The sequence below is a fragment of the Apus apus genome, chromosome 2 (genome assembly GCF_020740795.1).
Source record: "Apus apus isolate bApuApu2 chromosome 2, bApuApu2.pri.cur, whole genome shotgun sequence".
Taxonomy (NCBI): Eukaryota; Metazoa; Chordata; class Aves; order Apodiformes; family Apodidae; genus Apus; species Apus apus.
This window is the reverse complement of record NC_067283.1, coordinates 118,196,500-118,216,580: the sequence shown is the minus strand read 5'-3', so window position 1 is coordinate 118,216,580 and position 20,081 is coordinate 118,196,500. Positions and strand designations below refer to the sequence as shown.

Sequence of the window (20,081 nt, the reverse complement as noted above, 5' to 3'; positions counted from 1 at the left end):
CAACAAGAAATTATATGGAAAGACTATTCCATAGGCTCTAGCTATGGTACACAACTGGTATATGAGGGAATAGCAGGACTGAACCAAGGCTTCTTGCAGTGCTGCTGTGTCCTTTAACAGCCACATTCTTCTGGTGAAAGAGTCTTTCATTTTCCCTGTAAAAATGTTTCAAAGTTAGTTTTATCACAAGATTCATCTTGGAAATGCTTGATTTGAAAAAATACAGCTTTGATTGGGAGAAAGCTGTGGAGCTTAGATCTTCATTATTTGTCATGGAATCATAGAAACATACAGTCATAGAATGGTAGGGGTTGGAAAGGACCTCTAGAGATCATCTAGTTCAACCCCCCTGCTAACCAGGTTCACCTTGAGCAGGTTGCATAGGATGGTGTCCAGGCAGGTAATATACATAGACCATGCATGTTATCTACCCTAACTATATGACAACTTTCCATGCTATTGTATAGGTCAGGAGAGGTATAATTTATTAAGGGCTGGGGAAAAAACAACACGTTCTAAATAAAGTGAGCAGGGAGGAAGAGGCTGATGCATACTCACAGTTTGGATGAACCCTAGGAATAGACTATCTCTTCAGATTTGTCCATGACTAGCTGGAGCACTACATTCATTTTAGACATCACATGAGATGGTGAAATGTACATCAGTAAAGGGAAGCACTTAAGTTGTTACAAATGAGGAAATTTTTGGAAAAAAACATGTTGTCAGAAAAGATTAAAGGAATTTAAAATAGGCTTCCTGAAGAAGAGGACAGAGTATCTATCTTTAAGTGTGTTCACAAGTGTTATTAAAAGGTGGGAATTATTACTCTCAGCAGACTGGAAGGATGGAAAAAGGTCCTAAGATAAAACAGTAAAATTGCCGAAGAGTTTAAACCTAAAGGGGAAAATGCATGGAAACACCAGTGCTGGAGTTGTGAGCAAAGCAGGACTTGATGATAAGCTTTTGCAGATGCTGCATGACACCTATTCTGCTATTATTCAAAGGACTGATTTGGCTGCCCAGGGAGCTTCCTCCCAGTGTTAACGTGACTGCCTCGTGCTGATTGGCATGGCGTCTTGGAAAGACAACAGCCATGGTGCTGATAATGCCAGGTTTGAGTAACTTTTGGTATCTGATTTGCCATGAGGAATTTATAACAGTAATAGATTCAGTATATTGATGGAAAAAGCAACAGCCAGCACTGAGTGTAGCACTCTTCCTTTAAGCAGGAGGGAGGAGCAGGTGGAACATTTTTTATCTTTAAAGGGTTTTTGAGTGGCAGGTACAACTGTAACTTGGTCTTTTAGCTCTTAAACTTCAAAACTAAGAAGAAGTTGAAATATATTTGTGCAAACTTGTCTGTTTTCTGTTAAAAGAAAATATATCAGAGGTATAAAGGAAATACTTGCAAACTCTTTAACAGAAAAGTTGTTATGAGTGCTGCTTGACAAAATAGAAACGAAAAAATGAAAATAGTCATGGAATAGTTTAGTCATAAAATGAACTAAAACATAAAATATAATCTAGAAGGTGAAATTTTTTATAAAAGGTGTAGAGAAAACACTTGGAATTTTCAAGAACAGATAAGTGACTTCATTACATCAAAGACACATCTTCACTAAAGTCAATAAGAAAAAAAAACCTAAAACAACTTTTCCCCTTCTGCTTTTGAGTAATATTTTAAACATTTCTAACCACATCTACTCTTGAATGACCTGTTGTGGGATAGAATACTGCACACTTCTCTGCATGGCTCTTTCAGTGCATCTCAGCTTGGTCTGTAGATCATCTAGCAAAGGAATAAGTCAAGCTAAAAGCCTTGTCAACCTTTTGAATATTTGTTGCAACTGTAAGCGTAAAAACTTGTATTGCTTCAGGTTCCGCTTTTGAATATGCATGGGGCTTCAGCTTCTTGTTGATGAAGGTAGGGAGATAAATGTGTGTGACATTCTTCATGAAAATAATCCTAGAGTAATCACAGAGTAACTGTGGATGGAAGTAGGAATGCCCACGTGACCGCCACAGTAGCTTTTTGGTAGACTATGATTGTGTATCATCCCTACAACACCCTTGTCATTTAACAGATGTCCATGTTTTGCTAAGGCCTGGCAATTAGTCATTATTATTATCACTCCCTCCAGATCTGAATTAGTTGTGCCTAATGAGATCCCATCAGACTGTGCTAAATAATTTGGTTGGCTAGAAATTTAAATTGATTTGTCCCATTTAAGTTTGGCACGTACTTCAATATATTGCGCCTATTCTTGTAAATTTCTGAGCTCCTGTGTCCCACGTCATCACACATTTGAATGGATGCTTGTTTTCAAATACTCTCACATTGCCATCCCATTCAATGGGATAATTTTAATGGATGTTACATACGTGCTCAAATGACCTACTGCATTGGTCTAAAAGTGCTTTCTAAGTGTGCCATGTTTTGTTGTGGTTTTTTTCCCTTAATTTTTTAAACATGGGGCATAGCGGTATGCAGGCAATATTTTATTAGTTACTTGTCAATTGCTATCTTTAGTTTACTTCTCCAGACTGTCTGTCAGAGGATTTCTGGAATAGTGGAATTTGGTTTTGCTTTGGTTGTTGATGTTGTTCTGGCCCATTTTATTTATAAGATTCTGCTATATAGAAGCAGATGTGCTTTCCTACAGGAACTATATATATCCCATTCAATCTATAAATGTCATAGTGGATCAAATCTTGTCCATGGATCTCTGCACACAGCTCCCACTGTAGTCATGGAATGGAACACTTTTGTACTTGTGCAAAACTCATTCACTAAGGCCTATGGATCCTCTCTTCTTTCATACTGCAACACAGGTGCCTCTGCATGTGGATATGCAAAAAAAGATTTTAAATCATCTTTCTGCTCCCTGTAGATCCTTTTTATTGAACTTTCCTGTGTTTTATTGCATAATGTACCATTTGAAATGGTGGAGCAGAGATGAATACTGACAAAAATTACTCTGAAACTCAGAGTAAGGGCTCTCTTGGCTTACCATTCTGCCTGATCCAGTTCCTGTCCCAATGTCAACAGCACAATTTCCTTCATCTTCCATGATGCAGGATCAGACTTTGTCATTAAACTGGCCAGGTGTATTGGGGTTGGAAAATATTACAAGCCTACCAGGTTAAACAATTTTCCTCAGCTAGTGCAGGCAGAAAAAGAAAGGTCTAATCTTAGTAGCTCAAACCTTTCCACCTTGTCACCCAATTTTCGCAATGGGTGGTTACATCTATAATTTAGTGTGGATTGAGTAAAATAATAACAATAGCTCTTGCCACTTTGATCTCAGTCTGTTTATTTAATGAGTGTTCAATATGCAATGAGAGTTTAGCATAGGAGTCCACACTACCATGCATTGGTTTGGTTGGTGGGGGTTTTTAAATTTTATTTTATTTTATTTAACACCCAAGGTTAAAAGGAGCAGGAGCCCAGCTGAGAGAGTTCAGAGTTCATCTCTGCATGCTCACTGTCTTCCATTTAAATGTACACAAAAGACTAATACAGCACCCGCTCTCCCCTGGGCTGTCTTTGATACACTCTGCTGTGCCTGGACTCTGCCACTCCTCCTATCAGTCTGATCCTACTTCTATTAGCCCGCTGTGCTCAGCACTGTAACCTCATTCAGCTGGCACTCTGCATGCAGGCTAACAACTTCAAGGCTCTGTCAGGCATTGACACATGCAGGCTCCAAGCGGGAAGCTAAATATCCCCCTTCACCTCCTCTCCGGTTACACATTAACCTCTATTAAGGGTAGGAAAAACACAAATGCCATAGTGCCATCATTCAGGTTTTAACTACCAGTGTATATTTAAACATTGAGCCAGCTAATCACCATTGAGAACATACAGGGCAAACCCTCTGGTCCCTCCCGTTTCTCGCAACCGGAGCGATAAATAGTGAATTAGGTTGGGAAACGCAGTGGAAGAAGGTCTGGGTTGGGTATTTTTGGCACAAGGATAAAAATGAGGAAGAAAATTTTGACAGGACTTCCTATACTTTTTTGAAGCATTAGTACGTGTTATATATGGAAAATAAGACAAAACCAGTCTCATTCTAGGAGAATCAAGCAGAGTTATTTCCAAAACATGTCTGCTTTGAAAGCCAGGCTGTAGAAAAACACAGCATCATGCTAGTCTGTAAGCCCATCCAAGCACTGAATGTATCCAAGTCCATTGGGTGCTGTGAGCAGAGAGTTTCATCACTGTTTCTGGCACCTCCTAAGTATAGGAGACATCTGACAGTGTTTCCTTGCAAAGCAGCACCCTCGCTTCCTGCTCTGGGGCTCACTGCCATGCCCACCCACCTTGTGGCCTGCTCACACTTTCCAGGGAGCCACGAAGACCAACCAGGGCAGATTCCTTCCCAACTCCAGTATGGTTAGCCCACACACCATCAGACTTGGTTTAATTAAATGCATCATACTGTATATTCCTGGTTTAGACTCTGAACAACAAGCAAGAAAAATGAAAGCACAGGAGATGTAAAACATTTTCCTAATACCTTACTCTTGAAAACCAGTTACAGAATTAAAATGCATAACAACAATAATATTGAGACATGCCATCTCCTCTCTAGTGATTAATACATCAGACTTTCTGTGACCTGGAGGGGTCTTTTTGTTCCAGATGGACAGGACTTCTTCATGTTCTGCCAGCCTACAGTAGTCACCTTCTTTTGGCCATACAGAGGCATCCAGCTCTGCAAAGAAATTTTGCTTCTTTTTGCCATAGGGCTCCATTCAGGCATTTTCACCCAATCTCATAGTCTTCCATACTACTCTCCTCTTTTGAAAAACAATCCTGGAAGAAGGAAGGGAAGACAGCAGTACAAAGGCAATCAAAGTCAATAGTACTAAATTGGTTTTTGACAATTTTCCTGTGATAGTCCTTCAGTGAGTGTGTCCTTCAGGCATCAAGCGCCTTTCCTGGGAAAGATGCCTGTCTGGGATGTATTGCTGTAGCCTATCTTGGGTAAATTGAAATATGTGTTAAATACAGCATCCAAAATGGAGTTCAGGAGGCAAAATGGAGTTGCAATTTAATACAGATATACCACTCTGCCAAACTATGGCAAGAAAGGAATTTTCCATCATGTAATAATGTTCACAGAACTTCTCTGGTTTTATCTGTAATGGTTGCCCTAACAAAATCAAATGTTTCTTTAGCATAGCCATTTGATTATTTGTGTTGTATCCCATCATTTTTTTTAGTTTCATTTCAGCAGCTCTGAGTAGAATTAAATACCACTGTTTGTCATTGAGCAACCTGAGACAGTGACCGCTTGGCATTTGGTTTAGAATAAACAAAATTACCTAGTTTTAAAGCTTTTTCAGGATTAGTGGCTTTTACATAATGCAAGTTACAAATATAATCTATACTCTAAAATCACTAAATTACTGGAAATAAATAATCCTTTACACGATGTTCCTGTGATTTTTTTTTTTTTAAATGAAATACAACAAATTGCGTTGAGGCTCTGTCAGAGCAAGGAAAACTAAGGTTAAAAGTATAGCTTCAGTTTAAATTTAAATCTTCCAGTTCCAATCTAAGATAGGAGAAATCTGTATTTAGATTATGTGATTAATAACACAGGCTTTGAAGTTCTGTAACATCTTTTGAAGAAACTGGGATGTCGACTCCAAATGGCTTTAACCAGAAACTGAACTTATTAAATAAAGCAACTTTCACAAATTTGATCATCTCTCTCCCTGCTTCTTCTTTGATCTCTACATTTCAGTGTAGCACCTTTTAGATGCATTTGTACACAAAACACTGTACAAAGTTGCTCCCCCACCACACCCCAGCCACAAACTTGTTTTGGCAGTCACATGCCATATGGACTAGTTTTCATCATGCTTCCCTGCCTACACTGCAGTTGGATGAGATGTAGTTCAGTATGAGACAGGAGAAGCTCCAAGACCACTGAGCTTTATTTTTTTTTCTTTTAGCTAATATAGCTATTCCTGCAGAACTTAGGGCATGTGTATATATCTGTAGATATAGATATTCATACAAAGAGAAAGCAAATATGCGATTCCTTCAGAAGTTGAAAAATATGGATGAAGAAGGAAGCAAAATAAACACTTCTTAACGAGAGCAAAGAAGTGTGAAGTAGCAAGAAGACAGAGATAAAGAGAGGGGAGAAAATTCATTCTCCCTGTAATCCAGATAGCACAGGTGACCCTGGCAATGAAGGTAGAGTGTCTTGACATAGAAGAGGGTAGCCCATGGGGAGTGGAGGACACATAGTTGGGCTGGAAGCCTCTGTTGAACCTGTGCATCCCTATAGCAGTTGTCATCTGAACCAGTTACATGAAGCTAATTACAGGCATCTCTCTGCATTGATAATCACTGTATACACACAGAGAGTTGGTGTATAAACACATTTTGTTTCCAGTTATCCTCTTTAGCTTTCAAGCCCTTCTAGTTTTTTTCTGCCCTGTTGCACCATTTCTGTACACCAAATTATTCCATGTATGTAGGCTACAATGAAGATTCTTTAAATTGGTGTCACCATGAGAAGTTTTGTTCTCTGTTTGGTTTTGTGGAACCTGATTCTAATGTCTTTCTGACATAGGCATCCACAGAGGATGTTTCTCATTTAGAGAAGCACATAAGGAAATGAATAAAAAAATACTATTCTTGCAAGCTTTGCTACTTCTTAATCATTATTATAAATGCTGGCAGAGTTGGCTGCAACCTAAGCGGGAAGATGAAAACATGACTCTGATGTGATACAATGCTAATGGGACACAAAATCCAGCTTTGGATCTCATGGTAAATCCATGCCTGATAAAACAGCCTTACCACTGAACTTGCATCAGTAATAGTCAGCCAGTGTTTATGTGACTATGAACCTAATTTATATGAATAAATTGCATTTAATAACAGGACTTGGATGTGCATGCTGGTTTCTGAGCATTACAACTTCTCTTAAAAAGGGTTATTCTAAGGGAGATTGTAACTGGCCATGCCATAGTGTTGCATGCATGTTTTGTTTATACTAATAATTTAAATAAAGAATATGATGCAATTATGGATATATATTAAAATAGCTCCCAATTATCTATCTTTTAATATTGCAATGCAGTCATATGCTTAGTTTGCTCCCACCCAAAATTCTCATGCAGTTATACTTTAATATGAAAAGAAATGTTGTCAAGAGCAGTTATTATCACACATCAGAATAATGTATTAGCATTCACTTTTAATAGATTAAAATGAAAGATTTTGAAATCTGCCCTTAATGATACTGAAGGAAATTAGAGACACATTGGGAAAGCCTTAGATGAAATGTCATATTGTATATATACACCATACATAGGTTCATAAAAGACAATTTGTTTAACTGCCTGCCTTTGTGTTTCATCTGTTGTTTGCATGAATCTTCTGCGGGTTAACTGATGCTTGTGTAGTTTATTTGCTTGAAATAAAGCACAATGACTGGGGAATTTAGGAAATACAAGGTTCTAGCAGACCTAGGCTGATGAGTAAAGTGAGGCATAGAGTATAACCTGGAAGAAAAATTTGGTTGTTGGAGGCATCTGTGGGTCATATCTCCTCATCTTTTGACTCACAGTCTGATCCAGATAGATTGCTTGAACTGCTGTTGCATAAATCAGCTCACTTGTAAAGCTGAATTCAAGGTGGATGTAGTAGTATGTGTCAAGCTGTCCTGGAGGAGAGTTGCTGAGATATACCATGCTGCAGAGCCTCCATGTTACAAAGCACTATGTAAAAAGGTGACATGTTTCAATGTTCACGTGTAGGGTTTAGGAGCTTGTTTTGGAAGCTTTGGATATACATGGGAAAAAAACAACAGGAAGATCTACTTTGTTTTGATGTGAGATAGTCATGTCTGTGCAAGATGGGCACAGATCATCTGTCTCTGAATTTCTTGTCACTGAATCCTTGTTCATCTTTTTTTTTGGCTGGGGTGGCACGTATAGGTGATCTGTATTCCACAATTCTTTGGTAGCTGGGAAAAGAAACAATGAATAAACAATTCAACGTTGAAGTAAAAGTTTTGGTTTAATTTTGTTTACAAGCAAGGACAAGTGGCCAAACATCCAAAAGATGGAATTATCTGAAAAGCTTCATAAAGATTCTTAAGTCTCAGGCTCAGACATTATGGAAGGCAAAAGAACTTGAAAAAAAACCCTGAACTCTTATCTAGCCATTAGGCAGAAAAATAAATACCTTCATGTTCTTTGCAACTAAACATATGCAACATATTTGAATTACAGCAATGTTTGCAAGGTAGTTGTCCAGCAAATATATGAGGATAATGAGAGAAATTCAAGATAGAAGACTTAAGGAGTCATGGTTTCCAGGACAAATAGGACTACCTGCCAGCATAACTGTCCTGTCCGTAGGATTTGTCATAAACATGATATGGAATGTATCTTTTCTGAAAAATATATCTAACTTCATTTTAAACTGTCTGAGAAATGATGATTTTGCTGTTGACATAGTGCTTAATTACCTTGTAAAGGATGAACTTGTTATTTCAGAACTGAATTTTTGTAACTCCCATTTCTCAACACTAGATCTCATTACACCACTGTCAGGAAAGCTGACATCTTGCTCTCAGACATCTTTCCAGGGTGTAAGTACCAATCTCAGTGATCAAGGCACCTTTCAGCCTTTCGTCTGACAAGCTTAGATAAGTTGAACTCCTGTAGGCCTTGCACTGGAGCTCTTGGTTTCCAACTGCAGGGTATGAAATCTCCCTTCAGAAATTCACCTGTCCATCTGAGTAGAAGAAATAATGCATTGTCCTTTCCTTCTAGTGTGCAAACAGTCGAGACGCTAACAAATTTTCTCCAAAACTGTGCTTTGAATGATAATAAATAAGAACATTCTTGAATGAGAAAGCTGAAAAAGATGGCAAGCGTAAACAAGAAACAGTAACAAAACAACCATCAATCCCTGTCTTTAAGGTCTAATCCAAATCTCTCTATTCCATCTAACTTTCAAAATACTCTATTCCCTATAGCAGATCTGTGCCTGTGGCATAATTCTTTCCCACCCTTGAAACTAGAACTTCTGACAGACTGTGACTATCTATTATATAACTGTGGTTAGGAAGGGCAGACTATCAACTGCAGTGCCAGGAACTGGCAATTGTTCATTTGTGCTGCTGCTGTTACAAGCCTTGTAGCCTCTGGCAAAGAAAGAGGATGAACAGCTGGAAGCCGAAACCTCTTCAGCTGCCTCAGCAAAAATTGGTAGAGCTATCTGCCAAAGCCACAGTTTGACTTAGCCACCCTGGTCTAGTTGAATATATTGTACCTTGCAGGTAGAATATCCCAAGAAGCTCAACACGGATTGAGACGTCCATAGGATATTTCACTGCCACCTTCTGTTGGAGTAGAGCGAGCTCAGTAGCGAGGACTTCTTGAAAATGGTGCCGCATCATCAAAAATGATGGCTCGTTTCCAAAATTTGTCACTCTAAGCATTCACAGAAAGGGTCAGGTGAAAGTTATTTCAAACAGACCTCGTAACAGCTGGAAATTTGTGGTTGATGACTGGGGCTGGGGATTCCTGCTGTTGTTCATTTCTACTTGAAAGGCCTGAAAAGATTTTCCTTGCCTCCTGAGCAGACCCGGGGACTACGGTTGCCCTGTTGGCACTGCCACTTGAGTGGGTGTGACAAGAGTTCTGTGGGGATATTTTCCAGATTCCATATGAAATCAGGAGTCGTGTACATCTTTCTGTTGGTACAGGATAAGGCTTTAGTTCTGACAGGTTTTCTCCATATAGACCTTTAGATTCTAATAAAATCCTTTATATCACATTTCTGTTACTTCTTAACTGTAGCTCAGGGGAGGAGAGCAACAGAGGAGGAGAAAAAAAAGAAAAAGAAAAAAGAAAAAAAAAAAAAAAAGCTTTGTATGCATTTCCAGGAATGGTATTTATCATTGAGAGAAGGGTATTTTTTCAATTCTGAATATGAATGTTTTCTTTATTCATACATCGAGCAAACTCTCCTCTTACACCATTATACCACACAGTCAGGAGCTATACTGCTTCATACATGCAGATGTCTGAAAGCTGTCTGGAAATATATTTCCTACTTTCTGATACAGGAAGATTTTCATAGGAGGGGTTTTAATTTGTTTTGAAATTTCAACTCTTGCTCTGCTCAGAAGCTAAAGTTGGAATCCATTAAGATGCATTTTAGTGCAGTTTATATTCTCATCTTCCTTTTCTCAGTAACTCTGCAATTCACTTAGTACTTCATTACAACCAACAGCAATATGTATACATGGTGCACAAAATTAGCTATTTTGTTTCAAAACAGATTGCAGATGAAAGGAAACCATTCATTTCTTGCTTCCTAGCTGTAATTACTAGAGAGCTAATTACTCCAAATCACTGACATCCAGGGTCAATAAGGATGACAACATGAACATCAAAGACAAGATGCACACACAGAATTAAAAGTCTCTAAAACCAGGCTGTAATATTACTTTATGCCTACTGTGTTTTTGCAGTCAATGCTGAAAAATATTCAAGTTTGCTGAATGTTTACTATTATTTCCTTTGCAGTTTGACGGTGAGAACATGTATATGAGCATGACAGAGCCGAGCCAGGACTATGTGCCAGCCAGCCAGGTGGGTTAATTAATCTTCTCTGCCTTGTTTCAAATTGTAATTAAACAAATTCAAAGAGTTGCATTGCAAATGAGTGGCACTATCAGTAACTGCTGCAATCAGGAATAATCATAATTTATAAACAAAGCATTTAAGCCTTGTTTCCAGTTAATGAGATAGAGCTGATAAAACACCAGAGTTGGCGTTTGTTGAAAGATACTACCTTGTTTCCTCTCCAGAATGCAAGCAGCTGTTTTGCCAGCATGATCTTTCCTAAACAGTTGTTTTACCTTCAGGAAATAAAGTCTTTACAGGTGCAGGTTATTTGTTTATCTGACTGCAGACAAGTTAATCATTATAAGCTACACATGTCACAAATAGCTTTAATTATCACTGCTAGGCCAGTTATAGTTGAAGAATTTCAATTTTAACACTGATTTTATGGCTGAGGAATGTTACCAATGTTACACCCTTAGCAATGGGGTTAAGGCAATGACTTGATCTTCCTTGCAGACCAAAAGATTTCATGTGAAGTGGCTTCTTTACAGGTATTTTTAGTCCTTTCCCTTTTGGCAAATGCTACACATTAAATTCTAATATTATGTGTGTATTTATAAGTCTTTTACCTTTCCACTTGAACCCTAAGATACCAAAGATTTGTAAGAATTGAAAATTTTTATTGTTTCTTAAAAAAAAAAATAGTTTTTAAAACTTTGGCTTGTCTACCTGTAGCTACATCAATATGTAGGGGAGAAATGTTCATTTCTTTCACATGTTTCAGTCACTTTATTCCACATTAGTAAGCAATGGTGGCAGTCAATTAGCTTGCGTCAGAAAATGCCCTGGAGTAATCAGAATTGTGGTCCAGGCCATGCAATATCTCAGGCCTGATAGTGGCTAGTTTGATATACCCCTTTCAGTCACGACTAGTAGAATTATATGAAGAGCTTTCATTAGGTGGGAGATAAGTTTGCATGCATAGTAAATGTGTGTAGTTGAGCACGGTGTCAATTAGGAATCAACAGCTTGGAAAAATGACAGTGCCTTCAAAGCTGAATGTCCTCATGAAGTAGGGTTTTTCACATAGCTATGTTGATCTAACTAATCATGATGTGCAGTCATGGTTTCATTTGGGGGCAGAGAGGCAGGAGCTTGTATGAGATAAGCTACATTGTTCAATCCAAAAAGACCCTCTTTAAAATGTTCCACCATGTTGCTTCCCAGCCTTCTGTTGAAGTTATTCTGAAATACCTTTAGAGACCAACTATACTTTGCGTTTAGGATTTGTGCATGATTGAACTTATTCAGCTAAGAACCCTCCAAGATCCAGAGGTAGTTTAGAATAGAACTGTTTGATTAAAAAATGAAAAATTGTATTATTAATTTTTCTCTAACCATTAATCCAAAAACTGTACTGACAAGTTTTAGTATTACTATTAGATTAAAGCAGCCTAGTATCATCTCATTTATGCCTTCAGGGTTTTGAAGTGCAAGGGCTAATTGAATTTGTTTGAAACAGTGGAAATACAAACTCTGTGAATGATTGCTGTTATAAGGCAGCTGCTACCTTTCAGAGAATCATTATGTCTGTCTTAAATAGTTTTGAATAAAGAATTGCAAATCCACATTATACATCAGAATTATTTTTCTTCTGTTGATATTTTTGTACTGTGCATGCATGTAATTTAAATAATTTAAATGGCATATTGAAAAATTAAGAGTATAAGTTTTAATCTTTTATGCAGTTTCTACATGTGCTAACAAGGCCCAGATCCTCAAAGATATTTATGCAACTAACACTCACTGGTTTCAGTGGAAGTAAGGTGCTTAAAGAACCTTTAAAGGATCCAGGCCTAGATATTTAAGTACATATTACTTTGTCTTCAAGGAAAAAAAGAAATCTATCAGATGTGACATTTCTAAATTCAAAGATGACAGAAAACTGTTTCTAAGGACTGGAACAAATAAAAGACTTAGGAGACTTAAAATCTCACTGTGGCAAAGCTGAACTCTTTAGTTTCTGGCTCCTGAGTGGAGTGTAAAACCCAGAGGCAGATGTCAAAAAACTCTGCTGAGGGATCTGTTTGGCAAGGGGTAGCTCAACAGCCAGGCACGGTATCTTAAGTTATTATTGAATGCACACTGGTCAAACAGCCTCCTGTGCCTGTTTTCAGAGAAGCAGTCAGCTGTCACATCCTTCTTTCACAGAATCACCAAGGCTGGAAAAGACCTTTAAGATCATCAAGTCCAGCCTATGACCTAACACCACCACATCAGCTAGACCATGGCACTGAGTGCCATATTCAGCCTTTCCTTGAACACATCCAGGGACGGTGCCTTCACCACTTCCCTAGGAAGTCCATTCCAATGTCTAATCACCCTCTCCATGAGGAAGTACTTCCTAATATCCAACCCAAGCCTCCTCTGGAGTAGCTTGAGGCCATGCCCTCTTGTCTTGTTGCTAGTTGCCTGTAAAAAGAGCTCAGCCCCCACCTGACTACAACCTCCTTTCAGGTAGTTGAAGACAGTAATAAGGTCCTCCCTGAGTCTTCTCTTCTCCAGGCTAAACAACCCCAGCTCCCTCAGCCTATCCCTATACAACTTTCCCTCTAGTCCCTTCACCAGCCTTGTTGCTCTCCTCTGGACCTGCTCCAGCACCTCAATATCCTTCTTGAAGTGAGGGGCCTAGAACTGGTCACAGTACTCGAGGTGAGGCCTCACCAGTGCTGAGTACAGGGGGAGAATCACGTCCCTGCTCCTGCTGGCCATGCTATTCCTGATACAAGCCAGGATGCCATTGGCCTTCCGGGCCACCTGGGCACACTACTGACTTGTGTTCAGTTGGTTGTCAACCAGCACTCCCAGGTCCCTCTCTGCTGGGCTGCTCTCCAGCCACTCTTCCCCCAGTCTGTGGCGCTGCCTGGGGTTATTTTAACCCAGCAAAGGGTGCACCTGCTCAATCTATGGATTGCTAGCTTCTCCAGGAGGATGCTATGGGAGACTGTGTCAAAGGCTTTGCTGAAGTCTAGATAGACCATATCCACAGCCTTCCCCTCATCCACTAGGCGGGTCACCTAGTCATAGAAGGAGATGAGATTAGTCAGGCAGGACCTTCCTTTCCTAAACCCATCTAGGCTGGACCTGATCCCCTGGTTGTCTTCTACATGCTGCTTGATGGCATTCAGGATGATCTGTTCCATAATCTTGGCAGGCACTGAGGTCAGGCTGACAGGCCTGTAGTTCTTCCTTCTGGCCCTTCTTGTGGATGGGTGTCACACTGGCCAACCTTCAGTCATCTGGGACCTCCCCAGTCAGCCAGGACTGGTGATAAATGATTAAGAGTGGCTTGGCCAGTTCTTCCACCAGCTCCCTCAGCACCGTAGGATGAATCCCATCTGGACCCATGGACTTGTTGGGATCTAAGTGGCACATCAGGTCCCTAACCACTCCCTTATGGATTACAGGAGGGGAATTCTGCTCCCCATCCCTGCCTACCAACTCAGGAGCCCAGTTCTCCTGAGAGTAGCTATTCTTTTTGTTAAAGACTGAGGCAAAGAAGGTGTTAAGCACCTCAGCCTTTTCCTTGTCCTCCGTTACTAAGTTCCCCACTTCATCCAATAAGGAATGAAGATTGTCCCTGAGCTTCCTTTTGTTATTTATGTATTTATAAAAACATTTTTTATTATCCTTTACAGAGATGGCTAGTTTAAGTTCTAGCTGAGCTTTTGCATCTCACTGTAATGCTTTCATGGTGCTTACACTGTTCAAGTGGTTTTTAAGTGAACACAGATGAAAGCCTTAAATAATAACTATTTTTAAAAGGAGGCAAAAACCGCAGTAGGATCAGAAAGCCAGGGGTGTGTTGGATATCCTTCCTCTCTCTTCTTCAGGTAAGAACTCAAATTGTGAGAGAATCCTTCCCAAACCTATTCCTGATCTAAATAGCTGCTAGTCACTCCTCTAAAGGAGTTGAACAGCTCTCTACTGACAGCGTTGGTGAGGGCTGCGCCAACTGCAATGGGACATTGTTCCTATCTCAGGTGTAAACATTTGGTGGTCACCCAAAATTGGCAAACTGACTACCATTTCAACATCCAATCTGGTTGTTAAAACCGGACAGGATACAAGATTCACTGCTCTGGAAACAAAGCATGGCACATTGTGTAGTTTGCTGGGGGTGGGGGGAAAAGATGTGACTGTATTTTCTGGTCTGTTTTCAAGAATGTTTGTTCATTTTCCCCTCACTGTTACCCAATAGAAAATAAATTATCCCATAAGAAGAGATAGGAAGATGTTCTCTCCTAGGTGATAGCCTAGCCATGTAATCCATAGAGTTTTCTCATGTGCCCATTTTGCATTTGTCCTCAAGAGCCTTGCAGTTGCATGTCCTCAACAAGAGTTCCCCAGTAACTTGGTTGTTCCCCTGCAAGATCTGAGATGAGGGTCTGAATCCTATCAGAATGAGGAATGAATTAATTTCTCCACTTTCCTTAATGGATGCACATCTGTTAACTACAATATGAATCCCACAGGTTAGGAGGTGCATGGTCCAATTAGCAACTTTTATTAAAGCTCTCATCATACTGACTTAGTCAGGTACGAGTACCATTTTCTAATTTTGGAGTCTGACACAGCTTATTTGGGAGGTAGGCTGGCAAACTGAGTCATGGTATACAACACCAAAGACCAAGGGGTTTTCACTAGGCTGTCTTCAGAATTATGTGACTACAGTGGCAGGATTTTGGGGGTCCTGATGCCTGCAGACGTGCTCATGGCCTTGCTTTGGATCTAAGCCCAATAAGTTAGTTTGCTTGTTTTGCTTTTTCCCTCTACATTTCCTAGAATCCAGCATTTTGAGAACTTTGGGGGCTGTAAATTAAATTGTGTTGCAGAAGAAAATAAAGTTTAGGCATCAGAAATGTTTCAATTACCCTGGAAAAGCTGAACTTTGCACTTTAGTTCTTTCTGTTTGCTGCAGTGTTCATATCCAGAAAAACATCGCCTTTATTATTTTAAGGGTTTTAATCAATTTATCCCCTTTAGGCTAACATAAATAAAAGCCCAGCCATTGGGCAGGAAAAATAGAGTGTTGTTCCTTTTGCTATATAACATCAAACATCTGCATAGTTTGGTAATCCAAGACAAGTTGCCTCACAGCATCCCACAACAATTATCATTTCTGTTCAGTTTTCAAATCAGTACATGCTTTGGGACTTATAGACTAAGTTGCTAAGTAGCAACATATGGCTCACTACTGTTCCTGTGATGTTGCTGCAAGCAAATAGCATAATTCTATACTTGAAATGATTTTTACAGAAAGCCGGTGCTGGAACTGGGCCAGAAGTATAAGTATACAGTAAGAATTAATGATATTCTTTTAGACTGTCCCAAAAGGCTTTTTGGCAATGTTGTCTCTGTGTACATTTTATATATGTAAGTACTGTATTTTTTGTTATGATATATGTAGTACAGGATTCTGCACTGCAGGCATCTCCTAAATGAGTTATGCCAGCCATATTAGCAAACATACATAGGAGAACTACATGGCATTTTCACTACTAATTGCACTTGGATCTGAAAATATTTATCATTTTAAAATAAAACTATGTCAACTGTTCTTCTTTTCAGATTCTCATAACTATTTTGTTTTCTCCCCACACCTATAATTGGAATCTCAGAGATGAACTGTTCTTCATGTAATTCCTCCTCCTGTAATTTGTGGACCATGCACAGCACTGTATAAATTTATATTGTTTATTTTACATTTTTTCCTAGTCCCAGTGCAGAATGTAATTCAGAACTCTCTTGCATAGAATCTCGGCACGTTTGTAGCCTTCCTGAGGCCTGATAAAAGTCAAGGGTTTTAAATCCAGCTGCCAAATCCCCTGAAGGATCCAAAGGGAAGGGAGGAGAACCGGGCTGGAGCTGATGGTTTGGGACAGTACTCCCATTGCCAAAGTGGAAAGAAGAGAGCTACCCGAAGCAGAAGAGGGAATACTGCTTGCGGCGAGACGGTCTTTTCCTCTCTCCCAGAGCTATGCCAGGCATATATTTAAGATACATGCTCTTTAATGCAGTGGGCATCATGGGTATCAAAACTATTATGTCCTCCACAGCTCCAGGGTAAAATAAGATAGAATGACATCCAACAGAGAGATTTTTCATATTAATAGGAAACTAAAGGGTTCCCCTGCCATTTGTTGTCATATTCACATGGTCCTAGATATATCCCTAACTTTTTTACATGTTTATACCCTACTTTATTAGAGTATTAATGGGAAAACTATTGCTCATGTGAAGTAAGGATGGATAAATGCTACATAATAGCTGCCCTCTCTTGCTCTGTATTGATTGTTCCCTGTAGGCAGACTAGAATATCAGGGTACTTGATACCATTCTAGCCAGAAGATACAACTCTTCCCTGTTGTCAATCTTCTAGAGCTGCAGTCAGAAGAGTAAGGCAGGAGTTGGCTATCTTGGAAAGGATTCAGGAAAGGCAGCATTCTTAGATGGAGGGTCACTAAGTGGTCCTCTGTTGTCCTGTAGTTACATACTACCTTGAAGTCCAGGGCAATCCTGCTTAAAAGCTGGGAAGTCTTTGCTCATTAGTTGAGAGGCTGCTGCACAGTAAGAGGGTAGTGCCTCATGTTCAGTCTGCTGGCTGCAGTTCAGGTTTGTTTTGGACCATATTCCACCTCCCTCTTCCAGGTCTATTATCTTTTAATTTTTAAAAAAATTAGTATCCTCCATTTCCTCTGTATGCTCCATAGGCTATAGATGCAACTTTCCAAAAAAAACCCTCTAAAAATGGCATGGAGGGTTAAATTACTTCAAGGAAACAAAAACACCAGGCAGGTCTTTCAAAACCTGAATGAGTGATTCAAGGTAGAGGTAATTTTGCCCTATCTTTCCCTTTAATATAGAACATAGTCTTTTAATTACCATCAGGTATGGATTCTGGAAAGAACGGAGTTCCCCATAAAAATATACCAACAGTTGCATTAACAAGGCTTTGTGTATATGTATAGATATACATGTATAAAATCCTAGATTGGTTTGAGTTAGAAGGCATCTTTTAAGATCACTCAGTCTGATCCTCTTCCATGGGCAGGGACACCTTCCACTAGACCAGGTTGCTCAAAGCCCCATCCAGCCTGGCCTTTAACATTTCCATTGATCGGAAATCCACAAGTTCTCTGAGCATTGTGTTCCAGTGTCTCACCACCCTTACAGTGAAGAGTTCTTCCTAATCTCCAATCTACATCTACCCTCTGTCAGTTTAAAACTGTTGCCTCTTGTCCTGTCACTACAGGACTTGGTAAAAAGTCTTTCTCCATCTTCCCTGTATGCCCCCTTTATATTTTGAAAGGCCATTATAAGGTCTCCCTGGAGCCTTCTCTTCTCCAGGCTGAACAACCCCAGCTCTCTCAGCCTGTCTTCATGGGAGAGGTGCCCCAGCCCTCTGAACATCTTTGTGGCCTTCCTCTGGACTTGCTCCAACAGGTCCGTGTCCTTCCTGTGTTGGGGGCTCCAGAACTGGACACAGTACTCCAGGTGGGGTCTCACGAGAGCAGAGTAGAGGGGGAGAATCACCTCCCTTGAACTGCTGATCATGCTTCTTTTGATGCAGCCCAGGATACGGTTGACTCTCTGGGCTTTGAGCTCACAATGATGGCTCATGTCCAGCTTTTCATCCACCATCACCCCCAAGTCCTTCTCTGCTGGGATGTGTTATATAAGTATGTACAAATGACTTTAGGCTTAATGCAAAATGTATGCACATGCACTGTGTATGTGTTCAAGGATATTTTACATGTTTATAATCAAATGTCTCCACTTTTATTAAAAAAGTCAAAATTATGGTCTGTTGACCTGTATTGAAGACCTTTTTCAAATTTCACAGAAAAGACATAACTCGGGAAAAACCTTTACACTCCTTTATTCAAATTCATTTTGGTTGGGTTATGTTCAGTAAGTATTGAGCCTGTACTCTGACCAGAAAAAGAAATGTATATGACCTACATATCTCTGAATTATAAGTTATTTAAATGTGCTTTTCCTTAATGCTTCTTTAATTTAATGCCTATTCTATAGCGTGTACTGTAAAAACACTAAAGAGGGTAAAATCTTTTCCCTAAGGATCCTAAGCAAACATACCATAATTACAGTTGTATAAACAAAACTGTCCCTCTCCAGCCTTCAAAAATCATTAGCATGGATCTATAAAATTGAGATCACATCAGAAATCTCAGCAAGTATAACAGATTTTTCATCCTTCTATTTGTCTTCTGGCTGTAGAAACTTTGCGCTTCTATTCTCTTCACAACCATGTGAACTAAAAACTTTTTAATGAAAGCAGGTTTGGAGGGTAATTGCCACACTCCAGAAGTTTGGGGCTTTAGAAGTAAAGGACAGATGCTGCTAGAGTAATGCTAAAATTGTGAATTTGACCCTGTTGTAGTGATTCTGTGCATAAATTAAAAATATTTTTCTTAAGAGTTGCAAGTGTGAGGGAAGTAATGTAAACAGTGCATCTTCTCTTAGCTGTGCCATCAGGACGATAGGAACTTCAGCGATAGGCCCACTATAAATCAATAAAGTAAAAATAACAAAAAACATTATTTTGCCATGAAAAAGGTAAGCAGAAAATCAGTCATCAAATGATGAATCCTCTGTCCAAAAGCCAGAGGTATTTTTTCCCCTACCAGAAAAGACACTTCTTTTTTGCTATGTATGACATGAGAGAACTTTCTCTTTAATGAGCAACCAGTGTAAAATATCCTTCACAATGTTTCCCTCTACTCCTTCATGTACAACTTTTTTAGCATGTGAAAACAGATTATAGACATCATATATTTTAGTTATGTAGTTTCCTTTCCAGGAAACTCTACAGGTCAGCAGCGCGGGTGAATTATGGGACGTAACCATGGGAAATGTTTAAGGCAGTATTTTTCAACTGAGTTCACATAAAATGAACTTTTTTTGTCCATAAAATGTCTGGAAGAATTACGTGAAGTTGAACTACAAATTAGACCAATTACTATTATACTGTCCCTTTTGGCAAAGGCTGCTGCAGCGGAGTCGGTTTGACCTGTCGACCCCTGACCGAATAAACCGATAAGATGGCAGGCTTTGATTAATCTAGTTAGTTTTACAGAGTCTGGCATCTCAACAAGCCCAAACTAGTTACTCAAACCAGTCTTCACTGTAACATTCAAATGATGACTGCGTGGAGTCCCAGAGGTATTCATTACAGACAAAATTGCTCTTGTTGCCTTGCATACAAGCTGAGTTTTCAATGGGAAATGAAAGGCTGCCTGGAAAAATAGGCCACCTAATTAAGTTAAACTACTCTAGCATTTGGCTTGACATCTTCATTACTCAAAATTAAAAAGATGCTTCACTTCAGCACACAAGTTACTATTGTTTATGTTGTTTTCCTCTTAAATTGGCTTCTTACA

At 39.4% G+C, this 20,081-nt stretch overlaps 1 protein-coding gene across 1 annotated transcript in view; it reads left to right on the top strand.

Moving 5' to 3' along the window:
• TOX (thymocyte selection associated high mobility group box) overlaps positions 1-20,081 on the top strand; it is a 226,659-nt gene that overhangs the window by 103,542 nt on the left and 103,036 nt on the right. The window contains exon 2 of the mRNA XM_051609767.1: positions 10,576-10,641. Within this exon, the coding sequence (XP_051465727.1) occupies positions 10,576-10,641 (66 nt within the window). The remainder of the gene's footprint in view (positions 1-10,575; positions 10,642-20,081) is intronic.